The sequence below is a fragment of the Canis aureus genome, chromosome 16 (assembly GCF_053574225.1).
Source record: "Canis aureus isolate CA01 chromosome 16, VMU_Caureus_v.1.0, whole genome shotgun sequence".
NCBI classification, from domain to species: Eukaryota; Metazoa; Chordata; class Mammalia; order Carnivora; family Canidae; genus Canis; species Canis aureus.
The window spans coordinates 37,352,638-37,376,528 of record NC_135626.1 but is presented as its reverse complement, the minus strand read 5'-3'; the positions used below and the strand labels follow the sequence as shown (position 1 = coordinate 37,376,528).

The 23,891-nt window shown below is 53.1% G+C and overlaps 1 protein-coding gene across 1 annotated transcript; it reads left to right on the top strand.

The window, feature by feature from the left end:
- Positions 1 to 6,711: 6,711 nt before the first annotated feature.
- GPR179 (G protein-coupled receptor 179) lies at positions 6,712 to 23,825 on the top strand. The gene is made up of 11 exons (XM_077852982.1): positions 6,712 to 7,795; positions 9,052 to 9,160; positions 11,179 to 11,266; positions 11,658 to 11,893; positions 12,933 to 13,001; positions 13,382 to 13,491; positions 13,813 to 14,048; positions 14,240 to 14,378; positions 15,048 to 15,153; positions 15,719 to 15,865; positions 17,119 to 23,825. The coding sequence occupies exons 1-11, from the start codon at positions 7,002 to 7,004 to the stop codon at positions 22,222 to 22,224; spliced, it is 7,140 nt and encodes a 2,379-aa protein (XP_077709108.1). The 5' UTR covers positions 6,712 to 7,001; the 3' UTR covers positions 22,225 to 23,825.
- The last annotated feature ends 66 nt before the right edge of the window (positions 23,826 to 23,891 follow it).

Genomic DNA, 23,891 nt, shown 5'->3' with positions numbered 1-23,891 from the left:
GAGGGGGGCGGGGGGCGCGCGGAGCCCAGCGCTAGCCCAGGCCGCGCGCGCCGCCGCCGCCGCCGCCGCCGCCGAGGACCGCCCCCGGATGGCGTCACTTCCGGGAGGCTGTGACCACGCCCCCTCCCCCAGGGTGTGCTCGGGCCGGCCTCCGCGAAGCGTGACGCTGAGTGCAGCCTGGGCCGCTATTGGCCGTGGGCTGCTTCTCGCCTGGCCGTTGGTCCCCTGCCCCGACCCTTGCTTTTCACTTCCCGGGCGCTGAGGCCGAAGCCGCCCTGCCCGGTGAGGGGGAGCGGCCCTGGAAAGCCTGGCTCGGTCCTGGCCGAGAGCCGCTGGCCCCGGGAGCACCTGTGCATGTGGTCCCGCCCTGTGCCCCTTGCGATGTGTGACCGTGGCCGAGTCATTTCTTCACTGACTAGCTGTATCCCCGCTGGCATCCAGGGAATATTTGCGGAATGACACATGAATAATGCGTTTTCTAGAGCCAGTGGTGTGCTGATAAATGTTGAACAGACGGCTCCCTGGGGGAGAAGAGGGCAGTGTGTGTGTGTGTGTGTGTGTGTGTATGATAAAAATTTATCATAAAAATTTATCGGTAAAGGATGTATGGCACACAATTTACAAATGTTAATAATAGTATACAGTTGCAAATCCCATATAACCAATTGGTTCTCAGGAATCCTTTCATTGGTTTTGGCTGAACTCTTGTATGGGTAGCCAACCTATGGTTTCAATTGACCAAGGAACTTCAGCATGAATGTTGGTTGATATTTTCCACAATGCCAGTGTTAAGAGGAAAGTGAAAAAAAAATAAAGATGGTCTTAACTGCCAATTATGGAAGTGACTTGCTTGCTGAATCAGAAAATGGCTTTCAAATACTGAAAGAATATTTTCTTAATTTTGGGAGGGGGGGCGCCTCATGGCTTAGTCGGTTAAGCATCTGCCTTCAAGTCATGATGCCAGGGTCCTGGGAGTCTGCTTCTCCCTCTCCCTCTGCACTTCCCCTCCCCTCCCCCCCATGTGCTTTCTCACGCTCTCAAATAAATGAATAAAATCTTTAAAAAATACATTTCCGGGATCCCTGGGTGGCGCAGCGGTTTGGCGCCTGCCTTTGGCCCAGGGCGCGATCCTGGAGACCCGGGATCAAATCCCACGTCGGGCTCCCGGTGCATGGAGCCTGCTTCTCCCTCTGCCTGTGTCTCTGCCTCTCTCTCTCTCTCTCTCTCTGTGACTATCATAAATAAATAAAAATTAAAATATATATATTTCCTTATTTTTATGCTATTCACCATGTAATGGCTACAGGCATAACACATTAAATTTAAATCTGAATTACTAACTTTTCCTCCATCACTTTCTTAAATCTAGATAATTGACAAAACAATAAATCAAGGCCCTGATTTGGAGCATTTGCTGATATCCATGGTTTAAATATTCCCACCATGGCTTCAGAACACAGAGTTACTGAACACAGAGATGAACAGTAGCATAGTAGCCTATCCTTATGTAATAGTTTCATCGTGCAGATAAAATAACAATCCCAGGAGCATGGGTCAATAGTAATAGTAAACTTAGTAGAAAGTGATGAGTTTTTGCGCAGCCCGGGTGGCTCAGCGGTTTAGCCTGGAGACCTGGGATTGAGTCCCATGTGGGGCTCCCTGCATGGAGCCTGCTTCTCCCTCTGCCTGTGTCGCTGACTCTTGCGTGCTCTCTCTCTGTCTCTCATGAATGAGTAAATACAATCTTTCAAAAAAAATTGATGAGTTTTTGAAAAACTTACTACCTTGGGCAGCCTGGGTGGCTCAGCGGTTTAGCGCCGCCTTTGCCCAAGGGCCTGATCCTGGAGACCTGGGATTGGGGCAGGGTCCCACAACCGGCTCCCTGCATAGAGTCCGCCTCTGTGTGTGTGTCTCTCATGAATAAATAAATAAAATCTTAAAAAAAAAAAAGAAAATCTACTACCTTTGTTTTAAACATCGTCTAATTGTAAGTGTGCATAATTTGATTTTTAATAGTGGCTGTGTTTCACAACTGGCTTGCAAAACCCCTGAAGTTTTTTTTTTTTTTTTTTAATTTTTTATTTATTTATGATAGTCACACAGAGAGAAAGAGAGAGGCAGAGACACAGGCAGAGGAAGAAGCAGGCTCCATGCACCGGGAGCCCGACGTGGGATTCGATCCTGGGTCTCCAGGATCGCGCCCTGGGCCAAAGGCAGCGCTAAACCGCTGCGCCACCCAGGGATCCCCCAACCCCTGAAGTTTTAACAGTTGGCTTTCACAGTCCTATATGAGCCAGCTCCACAGCACCTTCATATCTCAGTTTTCTCATCTACAAAATAGGAATAAGTGTGGATGCTTCACTGAACTTCACTGATATGCAGCTTCATGCTTCACTGATATGCAGGCATGCAATATCAAATAAGATAAAGCTTGCTGTGTAGAGGATACTGGACTGGAAGAAAGAGAACTGGGCTGAAGACAGCAAGGAGGGAGGTCAATTAGAAAACTATTGCAGTTGTCCCCTGGGAGATGTTGAGGGATGTGAGACATAAGGAGGGACGATCAGCCAGCAGAATTTGATAACTTTGTATCTGAGGGTGCATTGGAGCTAAGAGAGTATAAGTCCTGGAGTCAGAGAGGAAATGGAGATTTGTTAGGGTGCCTGGCTGGTTCAGTGGGAAGAGCATGTGACTCTTGATCCCAGGGCCCCACGTTGAGGGTACAGATTACTTAAAAATAAAATTAAAAATAAAAATAACATGGAAATTTGTCTGTAACCTGTGATTATAACTCTTCATGTTTTCCCATTTGCCTTAGGCTGAAGATAATACTCCTAAAGGAGGCCTTGGGGTCCTGTGTGATCTAACTCTTGCTTCTGTCCGGCCTCTTCTCCCACCAACCTTCACTTTGTTCTCTCTCTCTCTGGCAGTTCTGCTAGCCCTGTGTGAAGGTCATACACATATGGCCATTACATAACCTATTCCCTTTTCTTGAAAGGTTTTTTTCCTTCTCTTTTTGCTTAGTAAACTCCTACTTATCCTGAGGTTGAACTCATTCCTCACTCCCTCAGGGAAACCTCTCTACCTGGATACTTACTGATATGGGAAAAGACATTAGAGTTTGAAGCTGATGGCTAAGAAAGAATTCTTGAGACGTCTTTGGTGCAGAAAGGTGACTTTATGAAAGCACAGGGGCAGGACCTGTGGGCAGAATGAGATGCACTGGGGTCATGAGGAGTGGCCCATTATATACTTTCAAGTTGGGAGGGGGTTAGGTATAGTGTGAATCTCTAAGGAATTTGGAAGCAGGGTTTCCAGGACCTTGAGGGGGCTGGCTACTGTTGGGAAAGGGTCACTTATTACCATTTAATAAAACCTTAGTCATGAGACCCTTCAGGTGTATATGACCCTTCAGATGGGTCATATGCTTGGGGGATGATTGCCAACACATATCTTGGGGGGGTTTAGAGATAAAGAAAGTTTCTAAAGGAATTTTTATATGTTAAAAAAAGACTTACAGGATCCTGGGCATTGGGCTAAGATTGCCTTTTGCCCTTAGCAAAGTATTAATATTGAGGCAGCTGAGTTCCTAGAAGAATGTCAATCTGCCTGTTTCAAGGACTTGTCAATGGGCTGTGAGTAGTAAGAAAATTTAATGATTTCTCTTCTGTCTTTGTTTCCCACATCATTTATTTCCTGCCCTTCCAGCTCCAAGACCACTCCTTTGTTGCACTTATTACACAGGTGTATTTTTCCATCTATCCATGGGGTTACTGGAGTAAAATCAGTCTTTCCTACTAAGCTGTAAACTCCACAAGGTCAAGGAACAAGTTCCAACAACCGGATGGTTGTTCTACCTCATGCTTTGCAAGGGGTGCCTGATACAAATTCATCTCTAATTTTGCACAACACGATATCTTTCCTTGCCCATGAAGAAACTGAAGCCCAGAGTTATTTACCTAAGGTCACACAGTTTGAAAAAGTATGGTGGAACTCAAAACCACTCACCTTCCCTCAGCTACCTTGCAGGTGTCACTCAGATTTCTGGAGAAAAGAACAGAAATTGCTATAGGATCACAGAACCCCTGAGACTTAAGACCACCCTGAGATCTCTGGTTGTCTCTGCAAACCCCCAGAACTGATTAGCCCATGAATGCAAGATCTGTGGCTCTGCAGTGCCCTCTGCTGCCCAACTACTTACTAGGCCGGGGAGGGAAACTATGTTCCCACCTGGTGTATCCCCATTTGGGGTATCTCCACTCCACCAGAGCACACAGAGGCACAGGGGAACACACAGAGCTCTTTCTAAGGGAGGGCAAGGAATACTACCTTTCTCCATTTCCTTAAATGTCCAGGCCTATAACCTAGGTCCTAGGTAAAAGTATTGAAAATTAAGCTTCAAGCAAAGGAAGTATTATTTTTGTATGTGTTGGGTTTGTGTGTATTTGTTGAACAGGTTTTGTGTCTACACATATCTCTTTCACTGAGGCCTATCTGGGTAGTCCCTGAAGCATCAGGACCCTAGGTTCAAAGGTCTGGGAAGAAAAACTCAAGAGAACTGAAACCAGTCCTGAGGTTCACTTAGTCATTCAGCAATGGGCTAGACCTTGGGAGTGCAGTGATGGGGGAGACAGCCACTGTCCCTGCTTCTCTGGAACTTGCCAGTAACTCTGGGTCCTAAGCACACCATTTCCTGGATGTATGACCAAGAGCAAACAATCTAGTATCTTTGAACCTGTGTTTCATTGATAAAAACAGTTCAGTAATAATCCTCCCTGAGGGGGTTTTGTGAGGCGTTAAATGAAAACTTACACAGAAATGCTAAAACACTGGGTGCCTGGGTGGCTCAGCGGTTGAGTGGCTGCCTTCAGCTCAGGTTGTGATCCCAGGGTCCTGGGATCAAGTCCCGCATCAGGCTCCCTGTGGGGAGCCTGCTTATTCCTCTGCCTATGTCTCCGCCTCTCTCTGTGTGTCTCTCATGAATAAATAAATAAATCTTAAAAATAAAAAAAAGAAATGCTAAAACGCGACACAAACGTTAGTAGTTATTATGAAAAGCTTCTTAGAGGACCAAAACAATGTGTGTTTGGGGCCCTCCACGAACAGTAACCAATAAGACCAAGAACTTGGAATGGCGCCCTCACCCCTCTCTTAGCACCCAGAATCACAGAGGCCACAGAGAGGACTATGCATGTGTATACAGGTCTGACTCCACTCATGGACGTTGTGGCTTTGAGGTCAACTCCACTGGCCTCCTGTTTTAGTTTTAGTTTCTTTCTCTATTGGAGAAAGGTCCAGGCCAGAGAGGCACTTTCAGTTCTGACATCACAGGGGTTCTCCTGGGGGGTTGCCCTCATGCCCCCCACCCACCTCTTACATTCCCACTTAGGTTCCAAAGAAGAATTGTTTGCAGAGCCTACCTGTAAAGCAAGGGGAGTTTTTAGCAACCATCATTCATCCTTTCCTGCATACACTCAGTGCTCTGGGTCATCAAAGATTTGAGGAAGAGACAAGAGACAAGAGACAAGAGACAAGAGACAACCTGTGTATGTGGGTCCAGATCTGGGGCTGAATGGGTTGCCCATCAGTGACAGAAGAGAGAGGGAGAGGAAGGCAGGAGCTTTGTTTTATGGCTACCTGCAAGATTCCACACCCTTCTGGAGCCAAGGAGTGTTAACTCTACCTCCCCCCAACACACACACCAGTTATTGTGCCCAATGAAAGGAAGGATGTGGAAGGTGGGGGGGAAAGCCGGAAAGAACACAGAAGTTAGACACAGTTTTCATGAATGAAGGAAGATAGGACTTAGGATGACAAAATGAAGGTGGAAGTAGCAGAAACAAAACTTTGTTCACTCTCTTCTCCCTGTCCCCATCTCACACACACACACACACACACACACACACACAGAGAGAGAGAGAGAGAGAGAGAGAGAGCGCATTGGCTGTAGTTGTTACCTCTGTGGCGCTGGAGAAGAGAGGCTCCCCATCCAGGGGAGCCTCCTCGTTGAGGCTCCCACTCTGTCAGGAAGGCCAGTGTGATCCTAGGGGAAGTCCTTTTACCTCTCTGGGTCTTGGATTCCACCTCTCTAATGAGGCTTTATTAATGTCTCTGAGGTTGAGTAACAGGGTCATAGGAGTTTGACCAGGGCCAGCGTGGAGAGTCAGAGCTCCAGGTTTGAGTCTCAACGTGAGCAACTATGTGATCTCAGGTGAGTCTCTGAGCTCAATGTCTGCATCTGTGAAATGGGGATAAGAATATTGACCTTATATATGTGCTAGTGGGGAAGATTCCTTGAGATAACACACAGGAAAAACACTTTATAAACTGCCGCAGTTTGTCCAAGATTGACTGTGGTTATATCAGGCTCTCTTCTCCACCCTTGCCACCCCAATCTCAAATTCCGGTTCAGCAGCACTGTGTCAGGGGGGTACAGGCAGTCAGAGCAGATTGCCAGGAGCTGAAGCTTGGCCCTAGATCATGCCCGTCGCAATCGCTGCCAGGAGGCTGAGTGGAGCAGAGGGGTGGAGAGAGGGGCACAGCTCATCTGCGGTTGCTATGGTGCCCCATCCTGGATTTGCCCATCTCTCCTAATGGAGCAAAGGGCAGAGGGAGGGAGAGAACGACTGGTCTCTTTCTCTCCCCTCCCATTTCTCTCTCCGTGGAGCCCGATGTGTGATGGGGAGTGGGGGGAGGGAGCCTCGATGCTGGATGAGAGGAGGAGGGAAGAGGGGTGGTGCCAGGATTAAGAGGGTTTGCAATGGGGGGTCACACTGACAGAGGAGGGGCAAAGCCCTCATGCCTACATCTAGAAGCCAGCTGATGACGTTAGAGAGCAGGAAAAACAGGCAAGACAGCGCAGTGTGAGAGAGAGGGGGAGAGAGGAAGAGAGAAAGCCAGGATAGGAGGCGTGGAGCCAGCCAGCCTCTGCCTGGGCTCTCCTGAGCCACCAGATTCCCCAGGCAGCCTGGACCACAAGGTACCCGAGAACTGCCTTGAGGATGGGCACCAGGGTAGTGGTCTCACTCCACCCTGTGTGGGGGCTGCTGGGCTGCTGTTTCCTCTGCAGCTGGGCTCTGGGGGGTCCGCGGCCCTCCCGCTCTCTGCCACCTCTGTCCTCCCAAGTCAGACTGGGGTCTGTGCCCATGTGGGTGCCCCCAGAGAGGGCTGAGGCAGCCCTGGCTTTTCTCTACTCTGGTGATGCCCAACAGCTGTTGGGGGCTAATTGCAGTGAGCGCTATGAAGCCCATGGCGCAGGAGCCAGACCAGGGCTCCCCCCAGTCCTATGGAGGGCAGCAGGCACCCTCGTCCAGGCTGCTAATTTCCTCAACATGCTGCTACAAGCCAACGACATCCGTGAGTCCAGTGTGGAGGAGGATGTGGAGTGGTACCAGGCACTGGTCCGCAGTGTGGCCGAGGGGGACCCAAGGGCATACCGGGCTTTTCTGACCTTTGACCCTCCACCAGGGGCCAGCCACCTGCAGCTGGCCCTGCAGGCCACCCGGATGGGGGAGGAGACCATCCTTCAAGACTTGTCTGGGAGCAGAGTACAGAAGGAGAGCCCTACCCGGGCCCCGGACACCTCTTCCCTACAGAAGCGAGTGCTGACCAATGACCTAGGGAGCCTCGGCAGCCCCAAGTGGCCACAGGGGGATGGCTATGTGGGGGACATGCAGCATGTGAAGCTATCTCCTCCCTTTCTGGAATGCCAGGAGGGTCGGCTCCGTCCTGGCTGGCTTATCACACTTTCTGCCACCTTCTATGGACTCAAGCCAGACCTCAGCCCAGAGGTCAGGTAAGTAGGTTTGTGCAGTATTTGACGCATTTGTGGGTATGTGAGGGTGGGGGCCTCAAGTCCAGCCAGCTGTGAGTGGGCCATTTGGCACACGCATATGTATCTGGGGGGCACAGATGTGTCTATTTGCATTCAGCTGTGTATATTTGCAGTTGACTCTGGGAATCCGTAACTGTCTGTTAACACATACAGGTGTGAGTGTACATAGTGTTATGAATCAATCCACTTATCCATAGGTATACACATAGGCGTGTGTACAGCTGGGCATAGGTCTTGGCCCCCAGATTATAGAAGGCAGGAGAGGGTATGGTGTGGATGACAGTGATAGGCCATGTGTGAGCTGTCTTGGGGGAGCCAGGTGGGCACTCCAGGAGTCAAACCTGCTGCTCTCTAGCAATCTAGAGCTACAAAAGGAGGTTTCTCCAAGGGAAGAAAAGTTCTTCAGGAGGAAGCTTGGAACCATTGCCCTTTCTGTTTAGGAGTTGGCCAGGTCCCCAGGGTCACTCCCAATGGCTATATTCTTACATGAAGTAGGTTCCAGTCCTGCCTGTCCTGCCTGGTACCCTTCAAATAACTGAGTTCCTCCTGCAACCGGAATAAAGAGGTGATTGGGAGCCCTGGTGGGAAAGAGGAAGCAAATGGGCACAGAATTGCAAGGCGTGCAACAATCCACATTGTTTTTCCAGCTATGTGTCCCTATTCATTGCTCTCAGCAGGCTCTCCCTCCTGCCAGCCAGCAGCCTGGCTCCTATCCAGCTCTACCCACTCAGCCCAGAGCAGGGGTTGGGAGCACTTAGGCCAGGCAGCTCCATTCCATAGTTCCTTTGCTGTGATCAATTCTGATCTGGTTTGGCCAGAGTGAGGGGGTGGTTAATAGCTGAGCTCTGTGTGTGTGTGTGTCTATACATGCAGTGGAGAAGTGTGGAAATCTCCTTTGGACAGATCATCAGAGCCCCAGCTCCCCACATGTCTTGACATGCTCCCTCCCTTTACCCATTGATAGAAACCAGGAAATGCTAGGATGTTGAAAAGCTGAGGGATTTGGGGGAACAACCTCCAGGGAAGAAGATTTGCCCACAGAAACAGGATGAAAAGCACTGGAGAAATGGAAAGCAGGTGTGCCCTCTGTCCTGACACACTGTAATCACTAGGCTAAAGCTTGTGAAGCTTGCATTGCTCCCTAGTCTGGGGCCCAGAGACACATATCCACCTTGGCATCCTTCACTGTACCCCTAACTGCCAATTCACTGCCCTAGGGGGCAGGTGCAGATGGACGTGGATCTTCAGAGTGTGGACATCAATCAGTGTGCCAGCGGGCCAGGCTGGTACTCTAACACACACATGTGTGATCTCAACAGCACCCAGGTGAGGATAAGAAGGATGGTGGGGTGGGGCACTGGGGTCCTGCCTCCCTTTCTCTTTCCCCATCACTGCTATCACCCAGCTCCCAGGAGCAACTAACGAAAGCCTTAGGCTTCAGGGGCATCCCTAGTGATGAGAGAGCAGAAATGAGATACCAGGCATTTTATTTATTTTATTTTTATTTTTTAAGATTTTATTTATTGATTTATTTATTTGAAATAGTGAGCATGAGGTGAGGGGCATGGGCAGAGGGACAGACTCCCCACTGAGCAGGGAGCCCATCCCAGGACCCTGAGATCATGACCTGAGCTGAAGTCAGATGCTTAACCCATTGAGCCACCCAGGTGCCCTGAGAAACCAGGCTTTCTAAAAATGAGGACACTTACTGTCAAAAAATACCTCAATAAAAAATAAAAACTAGGGACACCTGGGTGGCTCAGTGGTTGAGTGTCTGCCTTCATCTGCCTTTGGCTTAGGTCGTGATCCTGGGGTCCTGGGATCAAGTGCCGCATCAGGCTCCCTGTGGGGAGCCTGCTTCTCCCTCTGCCTATGTCTCTGCCTTTCTCTCTGTGTTTCTCATGAATAAATAAAATCTTTAAAAGAATAAATAAAAACTAAAAATACAAAAAAGTAAATTCAGAAATGATATGTTGACGGTCATTTCTGAGAAATTCCCAAATCCTCCTGCTTGAGACATAATAGGCACTAAAGTTGAATGAATAATTAAAAATATGAGCATCGAAAAGGAAAAATAAGGGGGCACCTGGCTAGCTCAGCCCGTAGAGCATGTGACTCTTGATCTTTGGGGGCTGGAGTTCAAGCCCCATGTTGGGTGTAGAGTCTACATACAAAAAAAAGAAAAAGTGAGGACACTTACAGCCTACCCCCCATCTGCTCCTGAAGACAGCCACCCTCATTCCTTGAAATCTCAGTATGCCTCCCTGCCTGCTCTCCCTTTTGGTACTGGGTACTCTAGGATCCATCCCCAGGACTGCTTCCTGAGCCCCTATTAATCATCCCTTTCCCTTCTCCTGGACCACATTGTCCATGTTGACCGAGCTCTGGGTTCCTAAGTGCAATTGTTGGTTGAGGTGTGGGAGGAATCTAACCAAAGAAGGAACTTGAAGAGCTCTGGGACTGGTAAAGGTGATGGAACCCAAGCCAGATGCCAACAGAATCAAAGCCATGGATGTAGGAGAATCTGGATGATGGGAGGCAATGGCTGGTAATCCTGCAAGTCCAGGACTGAGAAACCGGGAGGCCAGTGAACTAACCCTCTCCACAGTTGCACTTGACTGTGTGTTGTTCCTGAGCTGAACCGAAGCCAAAGCAAACCCTGCAGCCTACTGGGAGGTGGGGCAGGTTCGGGCATCTGTCGCTCTTTGGGACACTTGTCTTCGGAACTGTAAGTCCAGGGATGGAGAAGGGCTCCCATTATGCAGTGCATTATTAAACCCAGCCACATTATGTCTCAGTATGCATTGGTCTGATTGTGCAGACTGTGGCAGGAACATAGCGCATTCTAGTGCTCCAGGCAAGAAGGGAAGCTGAGCCACAGTTTCAGAAGTACCCACCCTATAACTTTTCTAGGTGAAGTCAGGTGCTGGATATGGAATCTCGCAAGGCAGACCCCTTCCTCTGCCCCACTGCTCTGTCTCAAGCCACTGCCTACAGCAGATCTGACCTCATCCATGTGCTCATTTTCCCTGCCTGGCTCAGAGGTCTGCTCCATCCCCTGCTGGGCAAACATCAATGGATGGAGGTGGAATAAAGAGCTGGCCTTGGCATCCCACCAGCCTGGCATTAGCATGGCATTAGGGCTGAGGAAAGCAGTCCTGTGCCAAAGCCAGATGGCCCCTGGTAGGGGAAGCTGCTCCTCCGTGGGGGCCTTTTAAACCCACCTGTGAGCCAAAGAGGGAGGCTGATGGGAACCTTTGAAGCATGATGTAGGCATATAGGTGTGATTGGACTATATATGGAAAGTCCCATATAAATACCTATCATGTTTGTCATCCCCACAGTGTGTCCCCTTGGAGAGTCGGGGCTTTGTCCTTGGCCACTACCTTTGCCGCTGCCGACCCGGCTTCTATGGGGCAAGCCACTCTGGGGGTATGTTAACTGTGGTGAGGGCCAGACTGGGCTGGGTGAAGGGGGCATCTGGGGAAAAAAGACTGAGAGTCTTGTGGGGCAAGGGCAGAAGGTTGGGAGAAGCAGGAGACACAGGTAGGATCCAGTCCAGGGTGCCTTCTAAAGATGAGCCCACAACATGCCAATCTGATCCAAGTTGAACTTACAATGAGCTCTAGCCTAGCATCACCACTTCCTGTTACCAGGTCGTCCCCTGGGAACATCTACTTCCTCATTCTTCCCCTGTGCCAGCCCTACCACAGAGGTGACAGACCACAAGCAGGGCAGGGAGAGGGCTCTGGTGACCAGGGGGAGAGAAGGCTGGGGTGCCCCGGCCATGCCCCTCTCCTTGCACCCATCTTGTTCTTTATAGGTTTAGAAGAGAGTGCTGCCCAGCCGACTGGACAATTCGCGTCCTCTCAAGGCAGCTCTGGGAGGCTGCTGCAGTGCCAGCGATGTGCCGAGGGCTGCACCAGCTGCATAGATGCCACGCCGTGCCTGGTGGAGGAAGCCCTGGCGCTGCGGGCAGCACTGCTAGCCTGCCAGGCCTGCTGTATGCTGGCCGTCTTCCTGAGCATGCTGGTCTCCTACCGTTGCCGCCGGAGCAAGGCAAGGAAGGCCCCACATCTCTCTCCAGCACATCCTCCCTATCTTGGGTCCTTAGCATCAACTCGAGACCAGAGACTCCCTAAGACTAGAACTCAGAAGAAATGGGTTCTGGTCTTCATTCTTAATCTAACCCACCATGTGACATTGGGCAAGTGACCCCACTGCCTTTCATTTGCTTCTTCACCTGCAAAATGTAGGTATTGGACCTGATTCACAACACTGTGTAGGCACTGGAGAGAGGTGATCCAGACCCACATGGAGCTCCCAGTGTAACAGAGGAAGCAGGCATATAGAGAATGACAACACAGCAAAACAGAGGCGAGGATAGAAGTGTGTGCTTGTTGTTGTGGCAGCTCAGAGAGAGGACCCCATTAGTTGTCCTGCCTGGGATGGCCTGGGAAAGCCTTTCTGGAGAGCATGACATTTGAGCCAGAATTGAAGGTCAACTGAATGGTTACCAGGCAGAGAAGGGGTTACCTAGACAAATAAGCAGTCTGACCCAAAGTTTGGAGGAATGCGTGAGATTCCCTCTAGCTCCAGCAACTTGTGATTGGAGCCCAGGTCTGCATCAAGGCCCAGGCTGGGACTGGGAGAGGCATGGGCTGGGGGAAGGAACTATGTGCTACCTAGGTCTTGGCCAGACTTAGTGCCAGTGCAGCCAAAGGCCTGGGGTGGGAGTGGGGGGCATGGCTGATATTACAGGGTGAGGCCTTAGCCCAGGGCTACTGAATGACCTTTAAAAGAGGCTGAGGGCAGCCCCGGTGGCGCAGCGGTTTAGCGCCACCTGCAGCCCAAGATGTGATCCTGGATACCCGGGATCTAGTCCCATGTCGGGCTCCCTGCATGGAGCCTGCTTCTCCCTCTGCCTGTGTCTCTGCATCTCTCTCTCTCTCTCTCTCTCTCTCTCTCTCTGTGTGTCTCTCATGAATAAATAAATAAAATCTTAAAAAAAAAAAAAAGGCCGAGATTCTCCCCCATCGTCCAGGCTCTGTCCTCTGGCTGCCCTGCTCACATGCCTCTCTTTTTCCTGGGTTCACAGAGGATCCGAGCCTCTGGAGTTGTCCTGCTGGAAGCCATCCTTTTTGGATCCCTGCTGCTCTACTTCCCTGTGAGTTTGTGGCCAGAATTTGAACCTACCTGATCCCCACCTGGTACCCTCCAAACCCCAGAATCCTTCCTCTTTTCTGCCTTCTTGGGAGATTTGGAGACCTCAAAATCCCTGTGCTCATATCTACAAATGGCAGGCTAGCCTAGTGAGCTCCGGAGCCAAAGAGTTCAGGCTAAAAAGAGCTCTACGGCCTACTGTATGACTTAGAGGACAAATTACCCAACCTCTCTGATACTTCAGCTGCTCCTCTACAGAATGGAGGTGATAGTGCCACAATGGCAAGGCTATTAGGAAGATCAGTGGTGCTCTTAGCTTAGGCCTAGTGCATAGAGGAAGTGCATGGGAGAGCAGTGACTTTTGTCCCCATCCTCCCCAACCAGGTCTTCATCCTGTACTTCAAGCCCAGTGTATTCCGCTGCATCGCTCTCCGCTGGGTCCGGTTGCTGGGTTTTGCCGCTGTCTACGGCACCATTATACTCAAGCTTTATAGGTAGGGTCTGAGGCGGAGCTTGCTCTCATGCTGCTCACTCCAGGCAGCCCCAGCTCATTTGGGATGGAGTGTTCTTCACAGCCAGACCCTTACCAGCTCTACTCCTCTGTGCACCACCACCCCGTGCCCCAGGCCTGCCCCTATCACCATAGCCCTCCCCAGCATGTAACATTTTGGGGGGCAGGGAGGCAGCAAACCATGGGAAGGACAAGAGAACAGGCATGTGTGGAGGGGAAGGAAGCCATGGGCAGAGGCCAGAGACCTGGCCCCCTCTCCTTGGTCCTCCCCCTATGCCTCTATCCACCATCCACACCCTTGTAGAGTGCTCCAGCTGTTCCTGTCTCGATCGGCCCAGCGGGGCCCCCACCTGAGCGATGGGCGTCTGCTGCAGCGGCTGGGGCTGCTCCTGATGCTAGTGCTGGGCTTCCTGGTGGTGTGGACGGTGGGGGCCCTGGAACGAGGCATCTACACGCCCCTGGTAGCCCGAGGCCACACTCCCACGGGCCGCCACTTCTACCTCTGCCATCACGACCGCTGGGACTACATCATGGTTGTGGGTGAGCTGCTTCTGCTGAGTCCCCCTCACTCTGGCCCTCTCTGCTCTGTACCTCTAGGGGTCCTCCTGACCTGGTCCTCCTGCCTTGTCCCTGGATCCCTGGCCCAGGCTCTCCCCAGCACACCCAACACAGAAAGGGGCCCCATGGCTGCTGGGGTGGTGCCTGACTCTCTGCCCCCTACCTTCCTGCAGCCGAGATGCTGCTCCTGTGCTGGGGCAGCTTTCTCTGCTATGCCACCCGAGCTGTACCCTCAGCCTTCCACGAGCCGCGCTATATGGGCATCGCCCTGCACAATGAGCTGCTGCTCTCTGCTGCCTTCCACACAGCCAGGTGAGGACAGGCCCTCCTGCCTGCGACACCTACCCACCTCACATCACCCTTGCCTCTCCCAGGCCAGGGAACCCCATCTCACAGCCATCCTTGCAGCACAGCTACGCCTCAGCAAGCCAAGGAAAGCCCCCCCACTAGTAGCTCTTTCTTCTCACAGATACCCTTCCTGTACCCCACATTTCACCCAACACCCCAAAAGAGGAAACCCACTCCCAATTCTCCTATTCTTAAGCCACATCTCCCGCATTTCCACCATGCTTCTTCCCACACGTGCTCCATCCTCCCTGGATGGAGCCTTTTCCCTCCCCTTACACATCAGCTGATCCAGCAGTAGACCTGCTATGAATGTTCACAAGGACTTGGTCTTGTGGTGGAGGCAGAAGCAACCCACAGGGCAGTCCATAAGAGAGTTGGGGAGCATGAGTCTGTGCTCTAGGTAACCAGAGTAGTCTGGGAGGGCTTCTTGGAGGTGGGTGTTAACATGAGCCTTGAGGTAGGATCTACATCCTAGAGAGGGCCTGAAGAAGGAAAAGTGCCCTTTACAACCCACCCAGAACCTCTATGGAGATCAGGGCTGGGGTTGGGGGATGAGCGAGTAAGACAGGTGGGGGTGGGGTGGGGAAGAGGTCACTCCCACCCACAGCTAACATTCCCCTCCCTCACCCTCAGGTTTGTGCTGGTTCCTTCCCTGCACCCAGACTGGACCCTGCTCCTCTTCTTCTTCCACACCCACAGCACGGTCACCACCACACTGGCTCTGATCTTCATTCCTAAGGTGAGGTCTTTCCCATCCTGGTTGTGAGCCAAACCCCAACCTCTTTGTAAGGGGAACCGTGGAGCTGCTGCAACTGCAGCGCCCTCTCCAGGCCAGAGTGAGGATGACACCCTGGGGTGAGTGGGCTGAGCCACATGGGGCTGGAGGAGGAGCCCGCTTGGGGTGGGGGTTGGGAGGAAGCTACTGTATCTCTGCCTCCCATCTCAGGGCAAAGGAAATCAGAGCTAGGGCTGGAGGGGTCCTTGTTACCCAACCAACGGTTTAGTTTGATGGACTCTGAAAAACCAACTTGGAAGCAGTTACAGAGAGAGAGGTCCGGGAGCTGAAGGACACAGCTAGGAATTGTCAGCTGTGTAGGACACCCCCCTCCCCAGTCTCTGAGCTAAAGAAAATCAGGGAGAATAACAAGGAGCAAAACTCTTCATGCCATTGGGATTGCGAATTAGAGAGGGAGGTGAAGATGCACAAAGATGGATTCCATGGGGCAGGTGGGAAGCAGAGTAAAGAGGGAGCCAAGTTGACTCTTACCCCCACCCCTGCCCCCTGTCACACCCACCTTGGTCAGTTCCAGAGGCCGGGGGCTCCTCCCCGAGAGGAGATGGTGGATGAGGTGTACGAGGATGAGCTGGACCTGCAGCGCTCAGGCTCCTACCTGGACAGCAGCATTGCCTCAGCCTGGAGTGAGCGCAGCCTGGACCCTGGAGACATTCGGGTATGTGCTGCCCTCTGTGCCTCCTTCGGTTGCAAAATCACTCCTGTCCTGCCACCTGGGCTGTGTACCACTGCAGGTCCCCTCTCTGGCCCCTAGCTTTCCCTCTAAGACCTGCCCTCCCTCCATTCTCCATTATTGGCTTAGGCTGCTTCCCCTGACCCTGTTCAGAGGAGGTCATACACCACCCAGAGGCCTAGAACCAAATCCCTGAGGTCCAGGCCACTTGACAAGTAAGAGCTCACTCCCACTCAGCAGGGGCATTGTGAGGGGCAGACTAAGAAGCCCTACAGGGCCCAGCACACTTGGGCCAGCTATGGGACTACCAGAGATTTCCACAGCGGGATACCCATTCCCTGGACCTGGCAGTCTTAGAGTCTTACATCAGGAGAGCATCTTTGCTCTTCTTTTTCTGCTTAGGGTGTCACATCACAGTACCCAAATGACAAGCTCAGTGGGTAGAAAATAAGGAAACCTGGTGGTCTAAGCCTGTTGTTTCATAAGATCTAAGGTGTGGGAAAAACCTCGGGAAGCCACTTTGTCCGTTCCCTTCATCTCCACGGGGGCCACCTGTATACCTGACTTGTTTTCCTCTCCTAATTCCCCTCCTTGTCCCGACCGCCTCTGCCTGTCCTTCCCTGCCCCAACCCTGTGTCCTCCTCACTGTCTGGACTCTGCCCCCCTGGGAACAGGCTTACACTGAGGCCCCAGCCGAGCAGGGCAGAGCCACCCTGGAACCTCCACTTTGTGGAGCAGCACCCAGTCTCTCTCCCGATGCTGGCTCTGGGGAGAGATCCAAAGTATGAGACTCTCAATGTCCCATTCCCTCACTTGCACCTGAATATGGCACTTTTCACACCATCAATCTCACGGGATCCTCCTAAGGAAGCTAACAGCAGGCAGCGGGCTCTTGTTACTTCATAGAAGCAGAGGCTCCCAGCGCTCTAGAAAATAGCCTTCGGGCACATGCTGGGCCAGGAGCCTCGAACCCAGGCTTCCTGGCCCCTCATCAGACCCAGCGCCCCAGGGGAAAGAGTGCACCTGCACCCACAGAGCTGAGTGGACGTGACTCAGGGTGGACGGGGTGGGTTCTGAGAATTTGCAAAGCAGGGAGGGAATCAACTTGGTGAGGAAGAGATGCTCCGGAGAAAATGGTGCAGATAATGGCTGGGGGCAGAGGCAGGGCAGCCAGAAGCCGGAGGTTCGCTGTCCATGACAGTGGGATCTGCTCTCCTCACGCCCCCCCCGCCCCCCAGGACGAGCTAAAGAAGCTCTACGCCCAGCTGGAAGTCCACAAGACCAAGGAAATGGCCGCGAACAACCCGCACCTGCCTAAAAAGCGGGGCAGCTCGCGCCAGGGCCTGGGCCGCTCCTTCATGAGGTACCTGGCCGAGTTCCCAGAGGCCCTGGCCCGCCAGCACTCCCGGGATTCGGGCTCCCCCAGCCGCAGCAGCCTGCCCGGCTCCTCGCGCCGCCGGCTCCTCGGCTCCGGCCTCCAGGAGTCCGAAGGGCCCCCGCCCCTGCGCAAGTCCCGCAGCACCTACGACCACGACCGCCACGGCCACCACCGGGATCAGGACCCGCCGCTCCTCGACTCGCTGCTGCGGAGGAAGCTGGCCAAGAAGGCCTCAAGGGAAAGCAGGGAGAGTCGGGAGTCAGGGGAGGGGCCCCCCGCCCTGGGCTTCAGGTCAGCCAGTGCCCACAACCTGACGGTGGGCGAGAGGCTCCCCAGGGCCCGGCCCGCGCCGCTGCAGAAGTCGCTGAGCGTGGTGGCAGGCTCCCGGGAAAAGGCCCTGCTCGTGGCCAGCCAGGCCTACCTGGAGGAGACCTATCGGCAGGCCAAGGAGCGAGAGGAGAGAAAGAAGGCCGAGGCAGCCTCGGCGAGCCCCGGGAGGAGGCCGTCGGCCAGGAGGCTGGAGCGAGCTCGAAGGGCCCCCCTGTCAGCCCCACCCTCCCCAGCCAAGAGCCGCAGTGTGGACAGCTCCCACACCACCGGGAGGCTTCAGGAGGAGGCTGCCAGAAGGCTGCCTCACCCACCTGTCCGGCACCAGGTCTCCACACCCATCATGGCCCTGTCTGGAACCTGCCCGGGAGAGCCAAGGATGCTATCTCCCACCTCCACCTTGGCTCCAGCTCTGATACCAGCTCCAGCCCCAGCCACGACCCCGGTCCCGGTCCCAGTCCTGACCTCGGTCCCCGTCCCTGCCCTGGCACCAGTCCCGGTACCCCCCCAAAGCCCCAGCTTACTCACCTTCATCTGCCCCTGGGAGAATGCAGAACTGCCAGTCAAGAAAGGAAATGTGGCTCAGGAAGTTCCCTCAGGCCCAGAGCGAAGCAGCCTGTCCCCTGCCCCAGCTCGGGCCAAGCTCTGGAGAGCCCTCTCTGTTGCAGTCGAAAGAAGGGGCACTGGAGAGAATGGGGTGGACATAGAGGATGGACGTGTCCAAGGGGGAGTTGATGAGGGGGACGAGGACAAGCCCAAGGTCTTCTCTAAATCCCACAGCCTCAAGACCCCTGTTCAGCAGGGCTCCATGCACAGCCTAGGCTTGGCTATCAAAGCGCTGACCCGTTCTCGGAGCACTCACAAAGAGAAGGAGAGCAGGGAAGAGAGTCCCGAGACCGAGAAGGGAAGAGCTTCAGGAGAGGGTGTGGGGGCGTGCCCCAGGTCTCCCAGGCTAGGCCGGCCCAAGGCGGTGAGTAAGCAGGCTGCCCTTGCACCCTGCGAGGATGAGGAGTCCCTCCAGAACCAACAGAACGCTCACACCAGCAGAATGCTTCAAGTCTGTCACCAGGAGGGCAGCAGGGAACAAGCTGACAGAGGTAGGAGGCCATCCCAGGGTCCAGGGGAGGGGAAAGTAGAGAGAGTGGGTAAAGCCAGGTCTGCTACACTGACACAAGCCAGGCAGGGCACGGTTGGGGACAAAAGCACTGAGCGAGCAAAAGAAGCCCCTGTGGCGGGGCGGGAACTGCTCAGAGCTGGCTTTCAGTCCCTAGGCAATGCTGACCGCAGGGTGACAGAGGTACGCCCCTGGGAAGTCACAGAGTCAGAAGTGTGGCAGCCTGACAGTAGCAACAAGGCCCAGATCTGCCCCTGGGAGGTGAGCGAGGGAGCCCCTGAGAAGGGGGCATTACGACAAGATCTAGATGACACTCAAGAGAGAGGGAAAGCCTCAGGAAAGCCAGAGCCCCAAAATGTGGTTGTTGCTCGGAAAAAGCCAGAGAGGCTGGTCAGAGGGCAGGAGGCCATATGTCCCTGGGAGGGTACCGATCCTGGGAGTCAGTCCCCTCGGTCAGCCTCTCAGGACTCTGATAGAGCCAAGGGCAAGTCTGAGGCAGTGGGCAGAACAGAAGCTAGAGGGATGGAGAAGCATCAGCAGGAAGCCATTAGCCCCGAAGTTCATCCACCTGACATTGCAGAGCTCTGCCCCTGGGAAGCATGTGAGGGAAAGAATGGGAAACCATTCCAGGAGGGAGTGAAGAAGCTTCCCCAGGAAAAGCAGGAAACCTCCAAGAAAGCTACTTTCTGGAAAGAACAGAAACTGAGTGGAGACTTGGAGTCTTTTTGTCCATGGGAGAGGACAGATTTCCGGGGTCCCTCAGCAGTCTCTACCCCAGTCCTGGGAACTGCAGGGTGCTCCGGGAGCTTGGGCAGTAGCATCTCAGAGGTGTGTCCATGGGAGTCAGGAGATGCTCCTATCAGGAAAGCAGAGATCTGTCCCTGGGAGCTGGGTGATGGGGTAGCAGGAAAGGAAATGCTAAGTCAGGGGACAAGTGGAGAATTTCTCCAGGAAAAGGGGAAGGCCTCCAGAAAAGGGCTCTTTGGAGAGATGGGAGAACAAACTGGGAAGGCAGTGGAGAAAAGTCATCAACAGCAGGAGTCAGTGTGTCCCCCAGAGAGTAGAGCCCTTGGGCCCTCCAGCCCACGTCTAGATAATTCCTCAGCCAAAGTTGGTGGCCAACTCTTTAGCAATGGAGGAAGAGCAACGCAGGTAGGTCCCCAGGGAGATTCCAGGCCAGAGCTAAAGGAAGTAACACCTGCCAGGGCAGAACTCTGTCCCTGGGAGGTAAATGAAAGAATAAGAGAGGACTGGACAACGGGCCAGACAACAAAAGCAGGAGGATCTCAAAAGGATGTGGAGAAAGCACCTGGAACATCAGGGATGAGAGATGGCACACCTTGGGAAAAGCCCAAGGAACAGATCCCAAAGCAGGAAGCAGTCTGTCCTTGGGAGAACGTGGACCCTGGCAGCTTCTCCCCACAGCCGGGCTCTCAAGACACAGATGGACCCAAAGCCAGTTTTCATACATCAGGCAAGGTGGGAAGTAAAACTGCCGAGGTCTGTCCATGGGATGCGGAGGACACTGTGCCTGCCGAGAAGGCTGAGGTCTGTCCCTGGGAGGTGAGTGCTGAAGCAAGGCAGGAAAGGGCTTTGGGAGTTGAGGCCACTAGGAAATTTCCAAATGACACAGGAAAGGCTTCTGCGGGTCCCGGACCCAGTGAGACAGCTGTTACTGCTTTGAAGATGCCAGAGAGGCCAGCCTGGGAGCGAGAGGTGGCCTGTCCCTGGGAAAGCTTGGATCCAGGCAGCTCCTCTTGGCATTCTGACACTCTGGGCACTGACAGACCAAAAGCTGGATTCCAGGAGCTAGACCGGGTGGGCTGCAGGGCAGCTGAGGTGTGTCCCTGGGAAGTGGAGGAAGCACCTACCAGTGAGAAAGCCAAGATCTGTCCCTGGGAGGTGAATGAAGGAGCTCCTGGGATGGGATTGGAACAAGAGAGCGGAGGTGACTCAGCAAGGCAGGGGGAGAAAACTCTAGAAAAGGAGAGACTCACCTCCTCCGGAGAAGATATATCAAATCAGGAGACAAAACAGAGTCAAGAGCAGGAAGCTATTTGTCCTTGGGAGGACTTGAGGGAACCCCCTGCTCAGGGTGCTGAGGTCTCAGACTCGTCTCTCAGCATGAGTAGCAAAGTGGCAGAGGGATGTTCCTTGGAGGTAAGGAATAAGGCAGCAGAGAAAGGGGACCTGACACAAGACCCAAAGATGGGCTCCCTCCCACAACACAAAACCCCAGACAAAGCCTCATCTTCAACGGCAGGAGAATTCCCTACTGAAAATGAGAGGGAAGCAAGCCACGAGCTACAATCGATCTGTCCATGGGAAAGTGGGGCCCCAGCCAGTGCTTTCTCCCCCCCAGACAGTCAGTGCCGTAACCTACCTAAAGCTGGCTCTCAGGGACTGGCTGAGGTGTGCCCGTGGGATGCTCCCACACCTGACAGCAGCGCCAAAGCGGAGATCTGCCCCTGGGAGGTAACTGAAGGAGTCCCTGACGAAGTAATGGCAAGCCAAGACAGAAAAGGAAAACCTCCAGAGGAGAAAGAGAAAGCCCCAGGAAGACCAGAGCCCAAAGCTGTGGCAGCTCAAGAAAAGCCAGAGAGGGCTGATGGGAGAAAGGAGGCAGTGTGTCCCTGGGAGAGGCAAGATTGTGGGGCTCCGTCTCCACAGCCAGCCCCACGAGCTGCTGACAGAAGCAAAGGCAGTTCTGAGGTGGCAGGCAGTGTGGGGGCCAAGGTGGCAGAAATGTGTCCGTGGGAAGCAGAAGAGGCTCCTGCTAAAGCAGTGGAAATCTGCCCTTGGGAGGTGAATGAAGAAGCCACAGAGAAAGGGAGACTTGAGCAAGAGGTGGACAGTAAATCCCCAGGACAGGGAGAAATCCTTCAAAAGATAGCACCTGAAGGGAATGAAGAACACTTCCTCAAAGCAGCAGAAGTCAGCAGAGAGCAGGAGACAGTCTGCCCCTGGGAAGATGCAAGTTCAGGGGCACCTGTCCCCCAGCCAGATGCTCCGAATGCTTGCCCACCCAAAGGCAGTCCCCATGGAGCAAGCGGTATGGTGAGCAGGATGGCAGAGCTGTGTCAATGGGAAGTCACAGATCCAGAAGGAAATAAGATAAGGGGCACCATGGCAGACATTTGTGATTGGGAGGGACCTGGAGCCCCCTCTGAGGAATTTGGCCTTTTGGCTTTACCAGCAACTCGGACAGAAATATTTTTCCCCACGGCCCCTGAGAACCCACCATGCCTTTTAGTTCACAGACCTGCAGGCGGCTTACTTCCAGAGAGCAAAAGCCCCCGCCCTGAGGTGAGCAAGGTACCCACCACTTTTACTCCGGAAGGTGCCAGAGAGCTCCAAGGAACTTCAGGACATGGGCCGAGGACTGGCTCAGCCCCAGAACTGAGTCTCCAAGAAGCTGAAGCTCAGGAACCCTCCCTCTTAACTGAAGACCAAGGACAAGTGGCTTCTACAGCTCTACATGAGCAGCTCTCCCATCCAACTGTCTATCCTTGGGACTGCGAGTAACAAATCCATCAGGTGAGGTCAAATGTCAAGTGGCTGGTTTTCAGGAGCCAAGGTCCCTTCCAAGTCCTACACATTCCCAAAGAGCTCAGGCGGAGACACGTGGCCACTTCCCCTTTCCAACGAGGCCAGATGTCGACTCATTCCGAAAACAGACTGTACAAGACAGGAGTGGCTTGGACCCCCATACAAAGTCTCACCCTCTCTTTACTTCCCACTCTGGTTCCTGCTCCAGTGAGCAAAGGCCAGACCCTCTGCTTCTAACTAATCCTCCCATCCAGTTAGAGGACTCGACACAAGCTGTGTCTGGATACCCACTTGTAAAGCAAATGTTAAGGATGAAAGAAGTCAGCAGGCCCAGCCCACATTTTCTCATAAGGAGACCCCCTTTTCTGACCACTTCTTGAGAAGAAATGAACCCATTGAGGTACTGGCAACATTAGAGACTGAAGAGGGCCATCAAAGTCACCATGGGCAGCTTGAGAAGCTGCTTAATTCAAGTTCAAAGATAAGTCAGGGGAAAACTTAAATGGCTCAGGAGGGGCCTGAAATGCCTTAATGACCTTGCTGTTTGGACTCTGGATCCTGCCTGGACTCTGGATTCCTGCCGTATTGATCCACATACCTGCCCTGCTTGGCTGCTGATGGAGAGCCGATCAAGCACCCTAACTTCCTAATCAATGTCTGGCCCAAAGCAACACCAGACAGAGCACAAGGAGGAGAGGCAGTGGCTCCTAGTCCCCCTCACACTGGCCAAGCGGAAGCCCTCCCTTCTAGACACCCTCTCCAGTCTAAGGAGTGTGCCCCTTGCTAGCTTTTTCAGATGGCTCCTCCCTACTTCTGCCCCATCTTTTCCATCTGGAGTTCACCTCACTGGCTCATTCTCCTGCCAAGGTCTGAGGGCAGAGGGATGGGCATCACGGAAACACAGAGCCTTCTTAGTGGGCTAGGTTCTATCCTCTCCAGTCAGTTCAGGCTACCTTGCTTAAGTGGTCCTAAGGAACAGTGCTGGAATGAAGATGCTATCAGAGGGAGCTGAGGAAGGCAAAAAGCACTGGTCAATGAAGTCCTGGCATTGGCAGACGTGAGGTGGGAGGGGGAAACAGGCAGACTAAACATGGCAGAGCTTGGCAGGGGCCCTGAGGATGGCAGTCAGCCCACCCTCTAACTGCCCAGATCCTGATGCCATTCACGGGGAAGAAAAAGACAAAACAAGGAGACCAAATACCCAATGGGAAAAAAATGAGTCTGCACATAAATACTCTGGGAAGCTTCAGGACTGCCAGGAAAGTAGCAAAATGCTCCATTTCCAAAAAACAAGGAATGGAAAAACCCCAGCCGTTCTGGAACCAGATGCCCTTGTTCTCATATCTAGCCCCTCCCACCTACCTGGTCCCTTGCCCCGGGATTTCAGAGCAGTAATTAAAGTGTACTGTTGCTCTGGGCTCTGGCTAGTTAACCTCACCGCTGAGAATTTTGCTAAGCACACATCAGAACAATTCCATTGGGTTGAGTCTATCTAGCTCGGAACAGAAAAGTTGTTCCTATAACCCCTGTTGTGAAATAAACCATGGGGAAAAAAAATAAAGAGTGCTTTTCCTTGACCACTGCAGTTAGTTCTAGCTTATTCATTATAATGATCTTCTTTTTCCAATGTTTTTATTTATTTA